Source organism: Muntiacus reevesi, chromosome 2, assembly GCF_963930625.1.
Source record: "Muntiacus reevesi chromosome 2, mMunRee1.1, whole genome shotgun sequence".
Taxonomy (NCBI): domain Eukaryota; kingdom Metazoa; phylum Chordata; class Mammalia; order Artiodactyla; family Cervidae; genus Muntiacus; species Muntiacus reevesi.
Genome location: NC_089250.1, coordinates 147,296,648 through 147,318,592, shown reverse-complemented (window position 1 = coordinate 147,318,592; position 21,945 = coordinate 147,296,648). Strand labels below are relative to the sequence as shown.

Here is a 21,945-nt window from a genome sequence, read left to right as displayed (position 1 = left end):
AATGCTACGCAGGTCCCAGCAACCCACCCGGTGCAGGAAAAATGACAAGACACCCCCAAAGCACCTCCCGGAGCGCGGCAGACGGAAACGGATATGGAGCGGAGTTGGGGGCGGGGGGGCGTCGCAGAGGGAGGCGGGGCCCAGGCGGAACCCGCCCCTTAGAACGCGACTCTATCCGCCAATTGGCCCCGGCGCCCAGAGCTTCACCAATCCTCCAAGCCTTTGGAAGCGCTCCAGCCGAGCGGTGCAATGCTGAGCTAATGGGCGGCTGCGTTACAGGCTCCTGGGTACCGGAATCTTGGATCCCAACGGGCCTATGGCTGGCCAAAGTGGAAGCTGAATAGTGCCTGGTCGTGGCACCTCAGCTCCCGGGTCTACATCCGACTGAAGTCCGCCCGCAGCCGACCCGGGCTTGTTGGGTGGGGCAGGCGGACGGCAGCAGAGATGGGTCAGCCCGGAGCGTCGGCATTGGTGGCGGCGGAGGTGGGCGGCTGGAGACCTTTTGTGAAGTCAACCAGTTCGCTGCTGCCTCCTAGGGTGCGGCCCCCAGGTCGCCTGCATCACCGTAGGGCGAAAGACCCATTTCCTAGGTGTACTCCTGGGCCCACCCGGACCTACCGAATCGGAAATCTAGGGGTGAGCCTTAGGGGATTGGTAGGCGCTCTTACTTTTAAGAGTATGAGGGCAGGTCGAAAGCCCGCTCCCTAGTTCTGATGTAAGAGCCCTATACTGGGTATGTTCTCCAGCACTTTCCTCCAGCATCTTAAGACTTCAGTTAACCTCAGGACCTTAATTGAATCATCTGTAGAATGAAATGATGCTCTCCGACCTACTTTCTCACGGAGGCGATGTGATAATAGAAAGTGAATAGTGAGAAGCCCAATGAGCTATGGAAGTGTATAAAGACATTAGTATTTCCGAATTACTCATCCAGCTTTAGAATGGATGTGGCCTTCTCAGCATTTAGTTATATACATGGAACACCTTTTGTGCTGGGCAGCATAGGATTTGGTAGGAAAGATTTTGAAAGGGCTAGTGATTGAAGCCTGAGAGAACCAACAGGAGACCACCTAGTCACCTGGCTTTGAGTTAATGTGGGTCTGGACTTCAGTGGCAACAGCAGTTATTACTGTTGTATGAAAGGCATGAAACCGTGTCAGACATGGAAATTAAAGAATGAGGAATTGAAAAGTTCTTAACTCAGAACCTAGAAGACAAACTTGAAAGGGCATCTCTTTGGAATAACAACACAGTATCCAAGTGGAACTGTCCTGTGGGCAGTTAAAAAATCCAGATTGACTTCCAGCTCTCACTAGAGGTGATTTAGAAATTTTCAGCATGGAGTGTGATAGAACGCTTAGAGTCATTTGAACACCCTGAGACAGGAAATGTGTTTATATTGCTGCAGGAGGGCCTTGAGGAAAGCCCACAGTATTACCAAATTTGGTGTCAAATCAGAGGTGATTCAATAAGACATGAGAGCACCGGGTAAAATAAAACCATGGTATTATTCATATCAGTGAAGGAAAGTATCAGCTATGTCTTCATTGCTGACTCTTGTCCCCATCAGAGTCCGTAGTCACAGGCCTCGGGGCTGTCCTGCAAGTAGAGGCTGAGGAAACCTTGAAAGGTCTTCACATCGGTGAGGAGGGATGATACTGTGGGGTCCTTTTTCATGGCTGCCATCCACAGCTTAAGAGTTGGAGCCTGGTCTACACACCTGTGGGAGATGGAAACAATAAAGGGATGAATAAGGCTAAGTAGGAAGGCACTGCAAAGGCTCCTATAACTGCAGTTTCATATCATTTTCCTCTAATCTTTTCAAAGTTCTTTAGAAATACTTCTTTAAGATGTGCATAATCATAAAATATGAGATTTGGAAGATATTGTAGAGGTCCTTGTTTTGTGGAAGAGGAATCTAAAACTAGAGTGCAGTGACTTGCTCGGTTAACCTAAGAACTTGTCCAAACTGAGAGACTGATAGCTTTTTAAAATGAGAATGTGAAAGATAATCAAGAACATGACATATTTCTTACTCTGTGGTCAGACTGTGACTAATAGTAACTAAGCAGCTCTAAGCTCTAGGAAATGGAAGTAAGCCAAGGTGGCGGCTAAACTTGAAAACATGGAGTTCAGGAAACAGTGTGGGACTCTTGCTGGTAAATGGAAGGTGGCATTGGTCACACAATCCTGCCTGACATCCTTACGAAAATGTGCCTCCTTATGGATTTTTAACCAGGAGGGGAGAAGTAAATCACTTTGCAAACATTTTACTACCTGTTACAGAATTCCCCACCCCTGCCCAGCCCAGAGATGGGAGAAAATGGTGAGCGTAGATATATGACATGCTCTGGAAAGTCCAAGTCTCTGCCTGTCTTCTTGTTCCCATTCATGTCAATTGAATGAGATACATTAATTTTTGTCTATATGAAAGGTTGAGTATATATTATTCTAGTTATCATTGTCCTAAATTATGCAAAAAATATTCAAATGTCTTACTCATTCAACTCCAGAGCTTCCAGCCGTTCGAACCAGGGCCAGATGAGGTAATCAATCATAGAAAGAGAACTGCCACCAAAGAAGGTTGTCTTCTTGTCAGTCAGAACCTGAATATTAAACAGCATAAGAATACTGTCCATCAGGATTAAAATGGATAAACTGTGCAGTAGTCATATGCTGGAACACTATACAAAGAATAGGAATGAACTATATACAATATACACAACCTCAGAAACTTGATACTGTATGAAAGAAGTCAGACCCCAAAGTGTATATTATATGATTCCATTTGTACAAAGTACAGAAATCATTCAAAACTAATATTCTGTTTCTTGATATGGATGCCAATTTCATGGCTGTGTTCACTTTGTAAATTCAAGCTGTACTCTTAGACTTTGGGTAAATCTCTGCATATGATACGTCAATAAAAACTTTACTTAAAATAAACTGGACATAACTAGATTAACTATTAAACAATGCCAAGTAAAATTCTTTGAAAACCAAGTACAAAAGTATGTCTGAAATTTAAGCAGGTAAACTGATATTATGGTTTTGCAAACAGAAGATTGAGAATATTATCTGGCTAATAAACACCAAAGCGTGTTATAAAACATCCAAGATTTTTCTCAGGGCCCTTATAACATCCTGCACTGTAGATAGATTATTTATATCTACCTGAGTATTTATTTTTGGTCTACTATCAAACCAATCATCTGAACGGTATGGACTGCCTCTCACTTTCTACCTCCCATACTGTTCAGCAGAGTGCCTTGCAGTTATTAGGCACTCAGAATTGTACAATGAACCAATATTGTCTAGGTCTGTCCTTAAATTGTTGTGCCTGGTAATTATATTATGCATAAGTAAAATTAAGTATGATAGTTTCAGTCAGAAGGAAATACGCTCTCAGCAGCCTGAAACATGGAAATAGTACCACTCATTTTAACAGATGAGTCCTTAATCTGGAGTCTGAAATTAGATGGGAAGAAAGTTATATGTCCCCCTACTGACCCCAAATTTAGTAGGTAGCATGTGGATTTTCTACTGCTTGGGGACTTGGCACCTTAAACCTCTACCTTGTTCAAGAGTCAGCTGTAGTTATACATAGAGGTTTTTCTAAATCAAGAAACATGATCCTCTTTCTGTCTGTATATATGAGAATATGAAATATGTGACTTTAAAGAAAAATATAAATTACAAAACTGATTCATTACAAATGAATTACAATCCATTACAGTCCAGTTACAAAACTGGAATATAAAAATCCTGAAAATCAATTAACATTAAGGACACTGAACTACTGATGAAAAACTCTACCCCTATAAAAGACACCGGACTCAAATGTTTTACAGAAATTGCCAAACCCTATCAAATGGTTTCAGAACTTAGAAAACCAGAAAAAGTAACCTGACTCATTTTATGAGTTGGAAAATTCCTGATATAAAAACCAAATAGTGAATTCCCTGGAGGTCCAGTGGTTAGGACTCTGTGTTTTCATTGCCAGGGGCCTCTGGAATGGCCAAAACAACAAACAACAACAAAAAAAAAAACCACAAAGACATGATAAGAACAGTGTAGTCTCTTTTATGAACAAATATGCAATAATCAAATATCAACTAGTTTTAAAATATATATGAAAATCCATTGAAAGCAAGTGGGTTTTACATGGTAATATGGGCATGGTTCAACACCAGAAAAATCTGTCAATGCTACTACCATACCTATTCACCAGATTAAAGGGAAAATATTCAGTGAACATTTCAGCAGATGTAATAGATGCAGACAAAATACTCAATAAAATTCAATACTCTCATGAATTTTAAATATTAGCAAACTAGTAATAGAATTTTCTTAATGGGAAAAAAAGCTTTGAAAAAATCTACAGTAAATGGCAACCCACTCCAGTATTCTTGCCTGGAAAATCCCATGGACAGGGGAGCCTGGTGGTTTACAGTGCATGGGGTCGCAAAGAGTTGGACACGCTTGAGTGACTTCACTCACTTTACAGTAAACTCCAAACTTACGGATAAAAGGTTACGATGCATTTCCATATGAGACAAGAACAGTGTCTTCCCTCAGTAAAAACTTAAGGCTGAGTGTAAATGGAAGAGAATTCCATATAAAGGTCCAAATAGCATCTCTCCCACAAAGGAGAGAAAAAAACACATCTGGGTTTTTCCAAGTGTCTGTCTAATGGCAGACTCTTGTGGGAAATGTTCATAATATAATAAACATTTTAATATAACTTTATTTAAGTTTTAATGTATAAAATAATTTTATTTCTATAAAGTTTATTACATAATATTAAGTGGAAAAAACCACAATGACTTATGTTCTGATTATAGTTATGTTAATGTTTTAAATATATGTTCAAGGACTGAAAATAAGCATGGAAAAACATAAACAGGTGTGGAAATTTGGTTGAAATTTTTCCTTAATATTTTGGTGTCAGTGTAATAAAAAGTTTCAAAAGCAGGCCCATGACAAAACGTTTTTAGGTATTTTGGTTTGTATCTTAAATACAGCAGCTTACAGCTGCTATCTGCTGTAAACTAAAATTTCCTATTTGATATTATTTCTAATTACCTGAAAGTCATTTGGGAGATGGGAGTATGAAGAAAAGAGGAGAAATGAGTGTGGATACAATATATCACTTAATCCAATAAGAATCAAGGAGAAGGGAATGATTACCTCCTCTAGCTTGGTAATTTCTTTTTGCAATTCTTCTTTTAAGCCAGAGCAGTCTTCCTTATTTTGCGTTCTAAGAATCCTCGCTATCAAAGGTGGTACCTAGACAGAGAATAATTTCTTAGTTTATCAGTGTGAGGATAACCATGCTGACCCTGTCACATAAAAGCTGGATAGAACCCTCATAGTCTGAATCAGGGTATTCTATACACTTGAGATGTGTACCAGTTCCTGTTCACAGAGGTTATATACTGATCCTAGAAACAGTTTTGTCACCAAAGATGCTGTACTGTTCAGGATTTTATAAGCTGCAAATAAGCCATTTTGGTGGGTCTGAATCAAATATATCTTAAAAGGACACTGAATGGCATGTACTGTACATGAAAGAGGACTTGAAGACAATTTGGCAAAGTGAGAAGGAGAAAGAGTCTTTTAGCAAGAATAGAGAAGGGGTGGCAAGTTTGGGAAAAATAAAAACATTCAGCATGACATGAATATAAAATATTAGGAAAAGAGTGAAGAGATGTAACTTTGAAAAGTAAACAGGGTCCAGATTATGAAAGGACTCATAGGACATGTCAGAGCCGGCAAGAGCATAATCCTGTTTGTCTTTCCCTTCCAAGTCACTGAACCAAGCGTGACAGCACTGATTCAGCTTTAAAAACAAAGACATTTTAAATAGGAGCTGAAATTTCTTAAACACGCACCTTAGAAAAGGACTCAAAGACCATCTTTTGGCAAGCTTTTTCATAGGGGTCACTTGGCCACAGCTTCTTCCCTGGATATGCTTCATCCAGGTACTCACAAGTGATGGCAGATTCACAAATCAACTGACCCAGACTGGTTTCCAGAACCGGGACCAGGCCTGAGGGATTCTTCTTGAAGAACCACTCAGGCTTATTTTTCAGGTTGATGTTGATGACTTCATGCCTAAAAAACACATAGAAGGCAGTAACATTTTTCTTGTATTCCTGGATAAAATGTCATTGGTCCCATCACCCACTTAGCTGATCAGACCCCAAATTTTGGAGTCAGTGTGGCCTTGATTCCTTCCCCTCGCCCCCTCTTCCTCAAATCTCATGGATCAGCAAGACCTGTCAGCTAGACCTTCAAATCAGTCTGACTTCCATCTGCTTCTCACTTTAACACTTGCCACCTCGTCCAAGACATCACCTTTCACCTGGATCTCTACAGTAGTCCCACTGGCCCCCGTGCTTCCCCTGTGACCTCCCTATAGTTCATTCTCCACATCCATTTACAAAAGAAAATTGGATGAGGCCACCTCCTGCTTACTTACAGCCCCTCAAGTGCTCCTCACTGCAGTGAGGATAAACTCTAAACCTCTTTCCATGCCACGTGATCTGGCCCCTGCTTACCTGTCACATATTTCCTATGACTTCCGGTTTGCTTATTAAGATCTGGCCACAATGACCTTTTTTTATATTTCTTGAATTACTTTCTCCATTGTACTGATGATATGTAACTGAAATTACTTTGCTCACTTAATTACATGTTTGTTATGTCACCTGCCTAGAATATAAGCTCCAGAAAAGCAGTGATCTTGTGTGTCTTGGTCATATTCATAAACAAACATGTAAATCAGCAAAGTTTTAAACATTTATGTGCTATGAAAAAATATAAACATTTTTGGATAGGTACTCAGTACACACTGGTTGAATAAATAAGTGGAAATGCTTCAAGATTGTCAATTAGATACTCCATTTGGGACTAAGATGTAGCTTAATTGCAAAAATAAATCAGCCAACTAAATTGAGTTTATCCACACCCACTATATAGAATCAACATGATAAAATTAAATTCCTTTTGCTAATTTGAATAGAAAGCTAGTCATTTTTTTAATAAAAATATTAGAGAATCCAAAAAAATTCAACCACAAATAAGCTCCCAGATTAAATCTCCATGCACTGATATTTTTTAAAACTGCCACATGGGTAAATCACACTAAGTAAACCCATAAAGAACAGGTGAAGTCCAGACTATACTAAGATTGCTTTTAGATCTAACTTCTCTCTTGTCTGAGAGATTTTAGGGGAAATAAAGAGGAAGGGAAGTTTCATATAATTGCTACAGCCAGGTCCATATCATTGTCAGAGCTGGATGAGTGTTCAATGAAACAGATTAGTTACTCAGAAATAATACGCCCCAACATTTTTTGTTTCCTTCCTCCCCATCCACCTCAGTAGCTACAACAGCATTTAGCTTGAGGTACTATTAAATACACAACTCCACCCTCTTCCCCATGGAAACAAAGAAATAGCCAGGTTGAATACTGGTGTCTGTGTGTCTGTATTACAGGGTTTGTCTGCTGACAGATTACTGTATACTCAGAAGTAAGCCACTGCAAGAACAATGAGGCTCCCTGCCAATCAAGATTTCTGAAATTTCATACTATGAAAAGAAAAGGTAAATCCTGGGCTTTTGTAATAAAGATGGCTCTCAGAACACATATGTATTTTGGTAATCTTGGTAATGATGATCCAACAGGGCAACATACCTGCTGCAACAAGTTGGAAGATGTGTCTTTTAGAGAAAACCATGCTTTAGTAGATTCTATCATGTGGTAAAGTCTACTAGCTCTCTAATCAAAGTCTCCTGGGACTCAAAACTAATCCATGAACACAGTATGTGAGTTGTTCAGTCATGTCCGACTCTTTCCGACCCCATGGTCCACCAGGTTCCTCTGTTGTTTGCACCGTTAGGCAGCAGTTACCACCCTTCACTCTCCATACACACACTTTTATGATAAGATCACTTCAGTTTGGAAAACTGACCCAGTAAGATAAAAGTTTTCAACCTAGAGTTCCAGATGGGCACTAACCCAGGACTCTGTGCCTCCAAATTCAGCTCTCTTGATCTTGAACTTTTCAGTTGCATGAGCACAAGACATGTCTTTTTTCAATCCAAGTGAATTGGATATCTGCTATGTATTGATAATATTACTAAATGTCGAATATTTTGCTATGTATTTAGAATCAGTTTCATCCAAAGACGCAAGAGTTACTGATGATTAATCCAAAAATAATTTGATTTTTTTTCTTTAGAATATATAGCTAAGTTTTTTTAGGGAAAAGTATTGCCTGCTTAATTCTCCCTCTAGAAGGCTAAAATTGGTTTAAAAACTCTAAGCTTATAGATGGAAAGTTTCTTTGGGATGGGGGTTATGTTTTAAACTCCCACATCACAGGTATTTAATGTCTGTTCAACAGATCTCAAGGGTCATTAGAAGAGAGGCAGTTCCAATGGCTGTTCAAGTCAGAGAAAAGTCAATGACTTGGATATTTCCTGTAACTAGTTTCTGTGGTGCTTCCCCAAAATCTGAATCTTAAGACAGAGACACTTTATTTTATCCAAAAACCCAAGCTATAAGAAAATGTACCATATAGTTAATTCAGCACTCTACCAGTAGGATGGTCAAGGTCTGGACTCTGTAGTAGGGTAAATTACCCACTATTCAGAAAAGGGCTATATCCTCAAAATAACAGCAAACAATATATAGATAAATAGGACATGAATGAAGTGGGATGAAGGAGAAGGCTGTACAGAAGGAATCAGGGATGTGCTAGAGCTAAAAGAGCCACTGCCTGTGATTCCCATTCCACTGATCTCTGCATACCACCAACTTTACTGGGGCCCCAGCTTTGCTGACCCATAAAAGGGCTGCTGCTAAGTCGCTTCAGTCGTGTCCGACTCTGTGCGACCCCATAGACAGCAGCCCACCAGGCTCCCCCATCCCTGGGATTCTCCAGGCTAGAACACTGGAGTGGGTTGCCATTTCCTTCTCCAATGCATTAAAGTGAAAAGTGAAAGTGAAGTCGCTCAGTCGTGTCCGACTCCTAGCAACCCCACGGACTGCAGCCTACGAGGCTCCTCCGTCCATGGGAATTTCCAGGCAAGAGTACTGGGGTGGGGTGCCGCTGCCTTCTCCCATATAAAACGGTAGGTTAATCTAAAAGAGATGTCCTCAACTGGTGCAGTCTGTGGCATTCCTTCCACTCCCCACCAGGGGAACAGAGTTCATAGCTTTCTATGCATGCAATAAGTCGCTTCAGTCCTGTATGACTCTTTGCAACCCTGTGGACTTTAGCCCGCCAGGTTCCTCTGTCCATGGGATTCTCCAGGCAAGAACACTGGAGTGGATTGTCATGCCCGCCTCCAAGGGATCCTCCCAACCCAGGGATCCAGCTCGAGTCTCCTGTCTCCTGCACTGGCAGGCGAATTCTTTACCACTAGGCCTTTATCACCCCGCAGAAGGCTGAGAATAGTGTATTTGGCAGTAAAGGAAGCTGTGGGGACCCTATCAGAGATTCTCATTCCCCGCCCCCGGGCCTGCCCAAGCCTCCACAAGCAGCTGGTTCCCGGCCGGCTGGGAGCGGCCGCTGCCTCCGTCCTCACCGGATACCCTTGGCCGTCAGGACCAGGCGAGTCCTCTGGGCATACGGGCAAAACCTCATGCTGTAGACACGGATCAGGCCCTCCGGGACGGGCCCCGGGGGCGCGCTTCCTGCGGAGAGAAGCGGACACGGTTACAGCCTGGACTGCAGTGGGGACATCCAGTCTCCGGCCGGTTTCCCGCGAATGTGAAGTCTCCTGGGCCGCTCGGCTCCGGAGCAGAACCAGCACCCCACCCCAACCCCCCAACACGCGTCGGATCACGGTCTGCAGGTCTCACCCTTGCCCAGGCTCCTAGCTGATCCTCCAGACATCTCGCCGCCGCAGAGGTAAAGCTGGAGCCGGGGTTTGCAGGCGAATTAACAAGTCGATCGCCCCGCCTTCCCTTCCCTCCCTCCCTTCCTATCAGAAGTAAACCAAACCCGCGCGCAGAAGCTCTCCGGGGCGGCCCTACCCCGCACTCTGCTGCATTCCGCACCCTCTGCAAGAAGGAACAGGCCGCAGCCAGCGCTCCTGGTGGGCGATCACGGCCGGACGCCGCCCCGTAAGCCCTGACGCAGCGCCGGCCTTCCGGGTTTGGTGGGGGTTAAGTCTTAATTAAAACACCTCAGGTGGCGACTGTGCCAGAGTTCATCGTGCTGGCCAAGAGGTGCTGACATATCGAGATGCACCAAAGACGCTCAAAATCCTCAGAGCCCTTCCCTGACTCCGAAGGATGGTGACCTTCACTTTGCGGGCAAGTGGATCCGCGCCCCACCCAGACCCTGACCTCCCAGCCCGGCGCCCTGGCGGCGGAAGGCGAGCCCTGGCCGCAGTCACGTGGCTCCGACTTGGTTGCAGCCCAAGGCTTCCAATACTTCAGGGCCTGTGGCCCGGGGGCTTGCTCAAGATTCCACAACAGGCTCTCCCAAGGTTCCTTTCCATAGCCCAGGGTCAGTTGCGCAGCCACCTGGAGAGCTTTTCCCTTTTTCTGTCTGAACTAACTTAATACGACTTTTGGGAGGGTTGCTGTCCCTACTGTCATTCTTAGGACACATCCTTTTAATTTTAACCCAAAGGAAACAGCACAAATCTGGATATTACTAATATCAGAAGGATGATGTTGCTTTCAAAACCCTATTAACTACGGGGATTTTGAAGCCCTAGAAGGGGTACATGCTCAGAGTCAAGTAGGTTAGTGGATTTAGACTATAGGTCTATGAAAATTGTCTGGCCAGGTCATCCACTCATTCAGCCCCCTTTTAATTAGGAAAGAGGGGCTTCCACAGCATATACTACAGATTCTGGAAAAGAGTGCATGCTCAATCGCTCAGTCATGTCTGACTCTTTGGGACTCCATGGACTGTAGCCTGCCAAGCTCCTCTGTTCATGGAATTTTTCAGGCAAGAATACTGGAGTGGATGGCTATTTCCTACTCCCTTTGGAAAATAGTAGTCAATGTTTTATTTGACTATGTGCCATTAATTTATTATTATAAAAAAAGCTGAGCACCAAAGAGTTGATGCTTTTGAACTGTGGTGTTAGAGAAGACTCTTGAGAGTCCCTTGGACTGCAAGGAGATCCAACCAGTCAATCCTAAAGGAAATCAGTCCTGAATATTCATTGGAAGGACTGATGCTGAAGTTGAAACTCCAGTCCTTTGGCCACCTGATGCGAAGAACTGACTCATTTGAAAAGACCCTGATGCTGGGAAAGATTGAGGGCAGGAGGAGAAGGGGATGACAGAGGATGAGATGGTTGGATGGCATCACCAACTTCATGGACTGAGTTTGAGCAAGCTTCAGGAGTTGGTGATGGACAGGGAGGCCTGGCGTGCTGCAGTCCATGGGGTCGCAAAGAGTCCGACCCAACTAAGCGACTGAAATGAACTGAACTGCACCCTTTATTTGGGAAGGGAAAGGCAAGGTGTGTTTTTATTTTTTTATTAGCTCTATTATTGGAGCAGCAGAGTGAGGTAATAAACACATCCATCTTGGAGCCTTCCTGCCTGAGTTTGATTATGACTCCATGCCTGTCTTAGTTTGCTAGGGCTGCCATTATCAAAATACCCCAAACTGAGTGACTTAAACACCAGAAATTTATTCTCACAATTCTGGAGGCCAGAAGTCCCAGATCAAGATGTGAGCAGGGTTGGTTGTCTGGTGGAACACAATTCAAGTGCTTCTTGAATCTGTCTCCCAGCCTTTAATCCTCAGTATGGCTTTAAAAAAATACCTCTTTTCTATTCCTAGAATAGGTTGGTTTATTGAGTATTTCCCTCTACAGTTCCAACTGACTAGCAGAATACACAGGAGAAAGTCAATAAACATTTCTCGATGGAGTGAAAGTAAGAATTTGGCAAGACAGGACGGAGAGGCCTAAAGAATGGAAGAGGAGAGGATTGGAGAGGGAAGAAAGAAGGGAAGAGATGGCAAGTAAGGGTCTGAGAGGGAAGGTCAGAAGGCAAATTGCTGACCTGTCTATCAGTTACTTCCAGAAGTTGTCTGTCCTTGAAATAGCCGAGGGTAGATCAGAAAGTGTAATACAATAATTGAAGGTTTTGCATTTCAGACTTGGCTTTAAAGTCTTTTAAATTAGCTTTGTAATTTGTAAATTACTCAGCTTTGTAATCTTAGGCAAATTCTCTTATCCTCCCTTTCTTTTTCTGTAAAATGGATGTGAATATTGAATGAAATTATACCTGCACCGGCGCTTGGACGGTCACCACTCAACGTTAAAGTCGACTGTCGCTATTTACTAATATTGTAACTATTTGCCCTAGGCTGGGCCACTCCAGTACCCACTGGAGGCCCGCCCCCCTGCTTCACTCGCCGCTCTCCCGTTGGTTGAGACAGCTCAGCGCTGCACCAATCGGCTTGGTTCGAGGGGGAGCAGCCGAAAGGGCAGAACCAATGGGCGCAGGGGTCATGAGAACCTAAACAGTGGCGGCTTCCCGTCTGGAAGCTGGGGGTAGTCCCGGGCCTCCGAGTAACAGACTCTCACGGCCCCTGGCCAAGGTGAGAGGCACAGGGCCCTTGCGGCAAGGCCGGAAGACAGGCGAGGCCTACAGCGTCACGTCTTTGAAGTGCGGTGTCCCCGGCTTCGCCGCTCGCACTTTGGTCTTGAGAAAGTTCTTCCCTCAGACGACATCCTCTCCCTTCCCTCCGCTTCTTAGACCTGCTCACTTTCAAATTCCACCTCTTCCCGGTCAACCCCCAATGCCTTCCTGCAAACTTCCTTTCTCTGTAACTTTTCTCCCGCCCCTCCCCACTCGCATCCCCAGCGCGTCCAGTTATTCAATGGCCACTTTAATGAGAGCTCTTTCCCGCCGTTGGTGATTTCCCCCGTACTTAGGGCCATCAGTCCCTTCCGTCTGCCTCCTATCCACTGACTCTGGATTTGTTTGCACTTAGACTGGCGTGTGAAAAACATAAAACGCTGTACAGGTGTAAGCTGGGACTGTTTTCCTTCCACACTGTAGAGTGTTACTGGCACTGTGTTCTAAACAGCATCCTCCACGGGTCCTGATTGTACTATTTATTCCCTTGAAGTTTCTCTCCAAACCAGTGTCCTTCTCTTGTCCTCTCCAGCATCTTTAAGCTTATCTTTAACATTTAAATAGAGGTGGACTCTCGCCTCCTCTCAGACTCTCCTCTCCTTTCTCTAGCTTACACTCACCACGCACTCCTTACTTTAAATATTTTCCTTTTGTATTCTCTCCTTTTCATTCATGTCCTTTGATTATTCCTTTTACTTTCTGCATTTATCTCTAAGTTTTAAATCTAAAATATGGCTCCACATGCTCCTTTTTTGTAAAGAAGCAAAATTTCCTACTGTGCTTACAACCATAAAGCAGGCTGTCCTATTCGAAGTTGCTTTTTAAAGTTTATTTTTAAAATCAAAACTAATTTTAAAGGCAAGGCCCAGAATGCACCCTGTTTTCTTTGAGAATCAAGCCCTTTTCTCTGTCTTTTTCACATTTTCTTTTCCACGTATTACAGGACTTCAGAAATCCTTCCAAGATTTTCCTAGGTTTGAACAGAGGTTGTGCTTCACTGGAAAAGCTCTCTGAAGAAGACTTCTGAGACCTAAAGAATTTTTGGTCTGCATTTAAGTTTCTATAGTGCCTGCACTGGAACTGGTCTCACAGCAACCTCGTGTGTTCTTTTATCTGAGAGATTGTTTGGGGCAGAAATGGGGTGAAAAGGGAACAGATGAGTTTCAAAGATGTTAATGATCTATTGTTTGCTTTATTTAAAAAAAAAGAATGAATGAAAAAATATTTAAAATGTATTTTATTGATGATGATTGTATCTTTTCCTAGGTAGGTGCAAGTATTCCCCAAGAAGAATGTTCATTTTGTCAAGGACAGCACTATTTGCCACCCTTGTGGGAATTTCATAGTACTTATTAATACTGAAATCAAGAAAAAGACTGTACTCCAGTGTATGAATGGAATTGTGGGCATCTTGGCAACTAGTGTTCCTTATGAAGTTGTGGCTTTTTCTGACCAGCAGCTCTGATCCCTCATCTACATGTACAACTTCCACTGAAATGACCAGAAAGATCAAATTAAAAGGTATCTTGCAAGACACTTCCTTTACCATGACCAAAGGATTGTATTAAAGATGTGACCAAATCTAGTTCTTATAAATGTTGGGGTTTTTTTGTTTTTTTTTTGTAATAAGCATTTTTAAGGACCAATCAGGCTGATCAGGTAGGATTTAATTAAGTAGGCTAGAATCTTGCTACTCAAAATGTGGTCTTCTCACAGTCAACATTGTATCACCTAGGATGGCCGAAACTCTGCTCCTATCACAGACCTATGAATCAGAATCTGCATTTTAACAGTATTTCCCCAGTTGATTCATATGCACTTTAAACTTGAGAAGCACTGGACTAGAACACTTCTAGAGCACTAACTGCTGTTTAAAAACCTTTTTTAGAACAGTTTTTTTTTCCTTTCCTGATGATTTATTGAAAATTTGGCTGAAGAGATGTGTATAACTTCTAAAGATAAGTTTCTGAGCCTTAATTTCCTTTTCTATGATAAAGATAATGGTATCTACTGTCAAGACTGTGCTGAAAAAATTGAAATTATATATATAACATATAACCTTATATGTTATGTATAATTAACATATATGTTAACACATATAAATGACATGTATAATATGTCACTTATGTAATACATCAATCAGTGTTCTTCAGTCACTCAGTCGTGTTGAGGCAAGGAAGAAACTTTAATCGGAAAGCCAGCAGACTAAGAAGATGGCAGGCTAGAGCCTCACAATAACCATCTTATTGGGGTCTGGATGTCAGGTTCTTTTATAGATCAGAGAGAAAGAAGCAATGAGGAACTAAAGTCAAAAGGCAGAATAGAGAGGGTGATGCAGGGAAATAAAAGTTGAAAGGGTGTTCAGTCTTGCAAAACATCTCCAAGGGGATGGCCTGTCTTTGGAAGGGGTGTGTTAATCTCTCCTTTCACAGATGGGTAGGGACAAACTTTCTCTCTGTGAGCTGAACAAAGACACTTTAGTTTACAGTCAAGTAGAGGAGCAGGGTCCTCCAGGCAAGCCATTAAGTATGATTATAATAATAAAAGCAATGAAAAGCAAGTCAAAGAGACAGTTTCCAACATGGAATCGGAATCGGCATCCTCCCTGCAGCAATACAAGGTATGTCTACAGGCATACCTTGTTTTATTGTGCATTGCGGATATTGCATTTTTTATTTTTTTGTGGCAACCCTGCACTGAGCAAATCTATTGGCACCATTTGCTCAATTCGTGGCTCTGTCCCATTTGGTAATTCTTGTAATATTTCAAACTTTTTATTATTTGTTATGGTGATGAGTGATATTTGATGTATTCATTTTGGGAGGCGATGAACTATACTCAAATAAGATGGCAAACCTAGTCTCTAAATGTTTTGTATGTTCTGACTGTTCCATCAAACAGCCATTATCCTGTCTCTCTTTCTTCATGTCTCCCTATTCCTCGGGACCCAACAATATTGAAATTAGGTTCATTAATGACCTGACAGTGGCCTCTACGTGTTCAAGTGAAAGGAAGAGTCGCCTACCTCTCACTTTAAATCAAAAGCTAGAAGTACTTAAGCTTAGTGAGGAAGGCATGTCAAAAGCTGAGACAGACTGGAAGCTAGGTCTCTTTTACCAAATAGTTAGGCAAGAATAAATGCAAAGGAAAAATTCTTGAAAGAAATTCAAAGTGTTAACTCCAGTGAACACACAAATGATAAGAAAGTGAAAAGGTCTCATTGCTGACATAAGTAAGTAAGTGAAGTCACTCAGTCGTGTCCGACTCTCTGCGACCACAGGAGTCTGCAAGGCTCCTTCATTCATGGGATTCTCCAGGCAAGAATATTCAAGTGGGTTGCCATTTCCTTCTCAAGGGGAACTTCCTGACCCAGGTATCCCGCTTTGCAGGCAGACTCTTTACCAACTGAGCCACCATGGAAGCCTACATTGCTAATATAGAGAAATTTTTTATTTCTTCTGGATAGAAGATTAGACCAGCCTGAACATTCCCTTAGGCCAAACCCTGATCCAGAGCAAGTCCCTAACTGTCTTTAATTCTTTGAAGGCTGAGTGAGGTGAGGAAGTTGCAGAAGAGAAGTTTGAAGCTACCAGTGGTTGGCTCAAGAGGTTCAAAGAAAGATGCTATTTCTATAACATAAAAGTACAAGGTGAAGCAATAAGTACTGATGTAGAAGCGGCAGCAAGTTATCCATAAGATCTAACTAGGTGACTACACTAAAAACAGATTTTCAGTGTAAACAAAACAGCCTTGTATTGGAAGAAGACGTCATCTAGGACTTTCCTAGCTAGATAGGAAAAGTCAATGCCAGGCTTCAAAGCTTCAAAGGACAGACTGACTCTCTTGTTAGAGGCTAAAGCAGTGCGTGACTTGAAGTTGAAGCCAGTGCTCATTTAACATTCTGAAAGTCTGGGGGGTCTTTATAATTATAACAAATCTCCTCCATCTGTGCTCTATACATGGAATGACATAGCCTGGATAACAACACATCTGTTGACAGCATAGTTTACTGAGTATTTTAAGCTCACTATTGAAACCTACTGTTCAGAAAAGATTCCTTTCAAAATACTACTCATTGACAATGCACCTGGTCACCCAAGAGCTCTGATGGAGATGTACAATGGGATTGATGCTGTTTTCATGTCCTAACACAACATCCTTTCTGCAGCCCATGGATCAAAGAGGAATTTCAACTTTAAAGTCTTATAATTTAGGACTTGAATGTTGTGAGGCAATAGCTGCCATAGGTAGTGACTCCTCTACTAGATCTGGGTAAAGTAGATTGGAAATCTCTAGAAAGTGTTCACTGCTCTAGATGCCATTAAGAACATTCATGACTCATTGGAAGAGGTCAAAATATCAGTATTAACAGGGGTTTGGAAGAAGTTGATTCTATCCTTGATGGTGACTTTGAGGGGTTCCAGATTTAGTGGAGAAAGTTACAGTACATGTAGTGGAAATAGCAAGAGAACTAAAACTAGAAATCTAGCCTGAAGATGTGACTGAATTGCTGCAATCTCATGATAAAAATTGAATGGATGCAGAGTTGTTTTTTTATTGCTGAGCATAGGAAGTGCTTTCTTGAGAAGGAATCTACTCCTGGCAAAAATGCTATGACAATTGTTGAAATGGTAACAAAAGGTTTAGAACATTACATAAACTTAGTTGATAAAGCAGTGACAGGGTTTAAAAGGATTGACTCCAGTTTTGAAAGAGGTTTCATTGTTGCTAAATGTTGTCAAACAGAATTGCATGCTACAGAGAAATTATTCGTGAATGGGTGAGTAAATAAAGCAAACTTCATTGTGGTCCTATTTTAATAAATTGCCACAGCCACCCCAATCTTTAGCAATCACCAACCCCAATCAACAGCCATGAACAAGAAGGCAAGACCCTCCACCAGCAAAAAGCTTATGACTCTCTAAACGCTCAGTTGATAGTTATTATTTTTAGAAATAAAGCATTTTTAAATTAGGTTATATAAAATGATTTCTTTAAACATAATATTATTGCACATTTAATAGACTATATTATAGTGTAGACATAACTTTTATATGTATTTGGAAACTTTTATATGTATTTGGAAACAATTTGTGTGATTCACTTTATAGCAATATTTACTTTATTCCTGTGGTCTGGAGCCAAACCTATAATATCTCTGAGATATGCTTCTGTATGGACTGTATCTACTCTTCATGTTTGGTTACTTGGTATAGTTTGGTTTGGTTACTTGGTATACTCTTATCAAAGGAATTGATAGTTAATTCAAACTAATAGCCAACATTCAGGTTGAATAATTAAACTCTAAAGGAATTCACAATAAAATTAGGATTAAGTCATCAAGGATACCCAATGTTATACTGTTATTTAATATCAACTTGGAAGTTCTAGTGAATGCAACAAAATATGAACATATAAAACTTACATATTTTATAAGTTTTATAAGGAAAAAGAGGTAATGGATAATACGATAATCTAGGACTGATAAAAGAATGCTCAGTAAGATGCTGGTTTCAAAATAAATATCCTTGCAATTAGAAGATTGAGATACTTAGGACTGACCTTAATGAAGAAAATTACAAAAATCACTGACATAATATTTAAACATATAGAGACATAGTCCTGCATGGAAAGTCTGGTTATCATACATGTAGTTCTGATACTCCTTACAGAAAGAAATTCATAGTTTTATCAAATGTTTTAGAGACCAGGAGTACTTAAAGGAATGATTCCAAGGTTCATCTAGAAGAACAGCAAGTAGAGAACGGGAGTAATTTGAAAGAGAATATGGCAAGGCAGAAGGCCCTCCTTAGCATTATGGTGTTGTCGTCATGTAGGGTGTGGGATTGGTTCAGGAGTCACTTGATCAGTGAAAGAGTTGAAGACTGAGGACAGGCTCTGGAATACATGAAGCTAAGTATATGATGAAGACACTCCCAGAATGATACCCATACACAGTAGATGATATGAATTATTAAACAATTGTGTTTAGAAAAGTATTAGAGCAAAATATCAAGTTAAGTCCCTATGTTATACTGTATATCAAAACATAAACAAAAGTAAGAGAGAATATAAACAACAAACCTATTGAAAAATAGGTGAAACTGTAGTAGAAAATTGAAATAATTTAAGGATAAGGAAGGACTTTTTGCACAAAGGAAAAAAGTGAAAATAGAAAGATTGACATATTTCATTATATACAAATTTTAAACCTATGAATACTGAAAGTGCCATGAAAAGTTAAAAGGCAAATAATAAACTGAAGAAAGTATTTGGAACAAATATGGCAAAATATTTTCAGACCATTTACGAAATAAAAAAGATATCTCATTAGAACAATGGATAGGAACTCACCCAAACCGCAAAACTACTAATGACCAAAAGCATAAAAATTGTTTCATTTGAATATTCATTTTATAAAGTGTCATTTAAACAAAGGTGAGGTTTTTCTACTTATCAAAGTCACAGTTCTTTTAAACCTCATATTTGCTAGCACAGAGTGCAGTGAAACTGGTAGCACTCTTTTTCTAACGGTGGGAATATGAATTCATACAAGCTTCCTGAGAAGTAAATATCTACTCTATATCCACTTCAAGAACTAGAATTCAGTTTAAAGGAAATAATCAGAAATATGGCCACCCATTTGTGTGCAAACAAATTAAAAGCACTGTCATAATAGCAGAAGATTGGAAGCAACCTAAATTTCCAGTAATCTGTGTATGGTTAAATAAGTTAAGCATCCCATAAAGAGGTACTATGCAAATGTTACAATTCACATTTTTGAAAAATTATTAATGATAAAATGCTTAAGGTAAACAAGCAAAAAAAACCTCAATAGAAGTCATGGAATATATGATCCAAGTTCCATTTCTAAAATGAATTATTATGTAGGCTATTTATTTAATCCATGATTATTATAGCTATAAAAAGCAAAGTTATATTTAACAAAAAAATGTGCTTTTATAAGTAAAAACACAAGAAAACACCAAAAACAAATTTATCAAATTTTGTAGTATAATTAAGGAGCATTTGTTTTTCTTCTCCGAATGGTTAGTGTGTGTGTGTTTTCTTCAAAAGTCTTGTGTTTTGTAAATTTAAAATAAATGTAAAGAAAATATAAAATTAATAATCTTCAATTATGGGAGGAAGTGTCTGTCTAGCAAGGACAGAAAATTATTCCATTAAAGCCTCTGTCCCTCAAGAAATTATATTTATTTTTACATTGGATGCTCAGAACATACAAGCTGTTTTTATTGACCAGACTATGCTAAATAAACCCAATAAATGATAAAGCTTAGTGGAATAGTAAGTTCAGTTAAAGTGAAAAGTGTAAAAATGCAGAAACAGGGCCGTTAAAAATATGTAGAATGAGCAATAGAGAATTGAATGTAAAGAAGACAGACATAGGAGAAGGCAAAACTTGTGTTTATGGAACCACAGTGAAGAACAGCAGCTAAAGGAGGGGAAATTAAAGCCTCACACACAAGGAGGCAGAAGCAGACACTTCCCCGTATTAGCATCCTCATGATGTAGATTTTAAACACATTGTTGCTAAGACTTTAAAGTCAAGTTTCATTTGTTCAACTGTAGGTACAAATGAGAAAAGAACTTTTTATAGTTGTTCTAAGGACTGGAAGATACTAAGCTTAGGGCCAGATGTGGCCTAAGGGACAGAGACATGGAAGTAAGCTAGAATTATTGCAACTGCCCAATGTATTTCAAGTTGTTTGAATAACTTCTCTAATTACCATGTTTCACATATTTATGGAATCTTTTACGGTTCTTGGGCCATTTCAAGGCACACGGGGACATACATAGTGCAGTGTGCTTTATTCTGCACTGAAGTCATGAGACAGTGACCTCATGGCCTTAGTTCACTCAAAAATCTTTTAAACACAGATCTTAACTTTGCTAATAGCTTACTGTTAATAGTGTTAGAAACCAGCCTAGACATTGCAGGAGGCAAATACGTTTGAATTATGTGAAAATTATTAAATAAGGGAAATTAAATTATAAGACTATAGTTAACCTGACCATGATGATTAAATCCTTGTACCGTATTTTATATTATAGGCAATGTTTCTCCTGGACTATACTTTCCTTCAGTTACTGTGGCACCTACCTGGCTAGTCACTCCTCCCTCCCAGAATTTTAACTGGCCCCCTGGTAAGTTGCAGCCTCCTGCAGAATTCCTTTCATTGGGTCACATTTTTATTTATCCTTCTGGATTTTATCAAAGCACATCTACATAAGAAATTGGAACAAGGAAAAATGGAAGGAATAAAAGTCCTAGTCATAAGGCTTAATATAATCACTACATTCAGGCAGCAAATTGGCAGGGCAAAAGCTAACAGATTAATTACTGTCTTTCTCTTCTTATTAATGTGTTATAATATTTCCTTTGTCAGGTAAAGAATATATGGATAAGTACATAAAGTTTCATCTTTTACCTATGAATTATTTTCATTATTTCCACTAATGCTGAAATTAAGATGGTCTCCATATTAGAGTTCAGTTTGAAGTAACTGTTTTTAGGGACATTAGAACAATTAAATGTTCAGAGAGTGGAACATTATACCACATTTCCCAGCTGTATAGGAAATACTTGTGAATAAGACACATATCTGGTCTTTGCTGGGTCACTTCATGTGGTCACCTTCAAAGATGCATTCACTGTTCTATCCATAATATAAACTCCTTTGAGGGGAATTTGTCTTATTAAGGGGAAATACTTAATATTCTCAATCCAAGAATGATTGCAAATACTCCTTACATACCAGCATTTCTCATGGAAATATGTAACAATCTTGATTCAGAGAATAACATTTAGTTTATGCAGAAAAACTTTGCTATTTACTGGTGGTCTAATTGTTAAGACTCCATGTTTCCACTGCAGTGGATATGGGTTTGATCCCTGTTAGGGAACTAAGATCCCGCAATTGGCCAAAAAAAAAAAAAAAAAGAAGACCCACAACAGCTTTACTAAGATATAATTGATGTATAATTCACTGTGTGTGTATATATATATATATATATATATAAAACATATATATATAAACAACTTTATATATATATGTACACAACTTGATAACTTTTGACTTACCCATAAAAGCATCACCATAATTGGGATAATAAATAGATCCATCATCTCCAAATTTTTTTCTGTGCTCCTTCAGGTCCTTCCTTATTGGCTCTCACCACACATACCCATACACCACTGACTTACTCCCAGGGAATCACTGATGTGCTTATTCACATCCTGGGTTAGTTTTCATTTTCAAGAATTACACATACATTATATACTCTTTTTG

The 21,945-nt window shown here is 40.2% G+C and overlaps 1 protein-coding gene and 1 pseudogene across 2 annotated transcripts; one reads left to right on the top strand and one right to left on the bottom strand.

The window, feature by feature from the left end:
* Positions 1-1,489: 1,489 nt before the first annotated feature.
* On the bottom strand, positions 1,490-10,398 carry LOC136160110 (glutathione S-transferase omega-1-like). Of its 2 annotated transcripts, none has more exons than XM_065923273.1 (6): positions 10,052-10,398; positions 9,601-9,709; positions 5,895-6,117; positions 5,191-5,289; positions 2,500-2,606; positions 1,490-1,720 (listed from the first exon to the last, which is right to left on the bottom strand). In XM_065923273.1, the coding sequence occupies exons 2-6, from the start codon at positions 9,657-9,659 to the stop codon at positions 1,567-1,569; spliced, it is 642 nt and encodes a 213-aa protein (XP_065779345.1). In that variant the 5' UTR covers positions 9,660-9,709; positions 10,052-10,398; the 3' UTR covers positions 1,490-1,566. The 2 variants fall into 2 exon arrangements, with proteins under 2 accessions (XP_065779345.1, XP_065779344.1); XM_065923272.1 differs by lacking the exon at positions 10,052-10,398 and adding an exon at positions 9,878-10,033.
* Positions 10,399-14,808: 4,410 nt separating this feature from the next.
* Positions 14,809-17,587, top strand: LOC136157289 (tigger transposable element-derived protein 1-like; annotated as a pseudogene).
* Positions 17,588-21,945: the final 4,358 nt, after the last annotated feature.

Excerpts from the sequence above, each read along its gene's own strand:
- LOC136160110 (XM_065923272.1), bottom strand. The coding sequence starts at position 9,911 with ATGTCTGGAGGATCAGCTAGGAGCCTGGGCAAGG. Across the intron at positions 9,710-9,877 it reads AGCTAGGAGCCTGGGCAAGG|GAAGCGCGCCCCCGGGGCCC; the intron begins GTGAGACCTGCA and ends TTCTCTCCGCAG. Across the intron at positions 1,721-2,499 it reads GAAGCTCTGGAGTTGAATGA|GTGTGTAGACCAGGCTCCAA; the intron begins GTAAGACATTTG and ends CATCTCCCACAG.